Raw genomic sequence first — 1,862 nt, 5'->3', positions numbered from 1 at the left:
GCACGGGCGGGGGTAGTCAGCTGTTGTGTCTCTCTGACATCCATGCTCTTCTCTCCCCCCACCCACCCCTGTTCCCCCATCCACCTCCGTCCTCCTCCCTCCCTTTTTCTCTCTCTAAAAAATCAATGGGAAACATATCCTCGGGTGAGGATTAAAAAAAATACAATGAAATCATATAAAAATAGAGGAGCGCTGAGGTGCCAAGTGGGGAGAGAACTGGTTTAAAATAAAATCCTAGGCACACACTGAACCCAGGCAGCACAGGGACACTGGGGACCAGGAAGGACACGCAAAGGAATAAGAAATGCAGCCCTGACTGGTGTGGCTCAGTGGATAGAGCACCGGCCTGCGGACTGAAGGGGCCCAGGGTCGATTCTGGTCAAGGGCAGGTACCTTGGTTGCGGGCACATCCCCAGTAGGAGGTGTGCAGGAGGCAGCTGATCGATGTTTCTCTCTCATCCATGTTTCTAACTCTCTATCCCTCTCCCTTCCTCTCGAAAGGCAGCGTGACTGCCGCCGTGTCATTCTTTTTTAAAATATCTTTTTATTGATGTCAGAGAGGAAGGAGAGGGAGAGAGAGAAACATCTATGATGAGAGAGAATCATGGATCGGCTGCGTCCTGCAGGCCCCTTCCTGGGGATCGAGCCCATAATCCGGGCCTGTGCCCTGACCGGGAATTGAACTTGACCTCCTGGTTCCTAGGTCGAGACACAACCCCTGAGCCACGCAGGCCAGGTGCTGCTGTCATTGTTGACACCGTTTGGGAGCGAGGGTCCAACGTCTATAAAATAGTGGAAGGAAGATCTTTCCATTTCCCCCTGATGTGATCGCATCGCGGCCGACCTCAAGAAAGTCTAGTGGAAAACTAACAAAAGTCGGTGTGCTTGTTGGTGGAGTAGAAAAAATATATATTTTAAAAAAGAACAGTCTTTTTTCTCTATTAGTCACACCAGTTAGAAATGGAAATGGGAAGAAACTATTCCATCCCCTAAGTAAAAAAATCTGTAAGATATTTAGGAGCAAATTGAACAACAGATACAGACACACACACACACATGCATACACATACACACATACATATGTACATGCAAACATATATACACACATACACACATACACACATGCATGCATATACACGTGCACACACACGTGCATACACACATACACATATACACGTGCATACACACGTGCATACATGCATACACGCACATGCATACATATATACATACAAACACACACATATATACACATACACACACACACGCACATGCATATGGTCTCCAAGCCCTAACCCAACACTATTTCATTCAGTGCAAATCCCTCATTTGGGCGACATCAGACACCAGTTCATGTGTTTCTACTTTTTGACATTGTGCACGCGTGCTATTCCTCCCGCCCTCACCTGCCCCTCCTCCCCCCTTTGTGTCTATCTGTCCCTCCAAACCCCAGCTCAGTTGTCCTTCCTTGACTCTCCTCGGCTGATGTCCCCGCTAGGGAGCACTCTCGGGGTGGGGGGGCGTGATAAAGGAAAGAGGGGAGAGAAGGAGGGGGGCCGTCAGGGCGCCCCTCCCGCTCCGGCTCCCCTGCCCCGTCCCCGTCTGGGACCTGACTCCGTGCCCGGCGCCCGGTTTCAGAGCTGGAGATGAAGGACTCGGCCGCCACGGAGTCCACCCCGCGCATGATGTCCTTCCACCACCAGAGCATGACGGACTCCACGCTGCAGGACTCCATCTTCGGGGGGCGCAAGTCCACGCTCCTGAGGGACTGGGTGGGCAAGCTGCCCGACACGGCCTACGAGCGCCGGCTGAAGAGCCTCATGGAGAAGGGCGCGGAGCCCAAGGTGGAGGCGGTGAGGGCCCTG

General features: G+C 52.3%; 1 protein-coding gene across 1 annotated transcript in view; it reads left to right on the top strand.

Annotated features, from left to right (window-relative positions):
• Positions 1-1,862, top strand: part of LOC102772104 (chromosome unknown open reading frame, human C16orf78) — a 4,743-nt gene that overhangs the window by 2,125 nt on the left and 756 nt on the right. The window contains exon 5 of the mRNA XM_015564691.1: positions 1,636-1,861. Within this exon, the coding sequence (XP_015420177.1) occupies positions 1,636-1,861 (226 nt within the window). The remainder of the gene's footprint in view (positions 1-1,635; position 1,862) is intronic.

The sequence above is a fragment of the Myotis davidii genome, unplaced genomic scaffold (assembly GCF_000327345.1).
Source record: "Myotis davidii unplaced genomic scaffold, ASM32734v1 scaffold181, whole genome shotgun sequence".
In the NCBI taxonomy this organism is placed as follows: Eukaryota; Metazoa; Chordata; class Mammalia; order Chiroptera; family Vespertilionidae; genus Myotis; species Myotis davidii.
The sequence above is the reverse complement of the archived record's forward strand: the minus strand, read 5'-3'. Positions and strand labels throughout refer to the sequence as shown.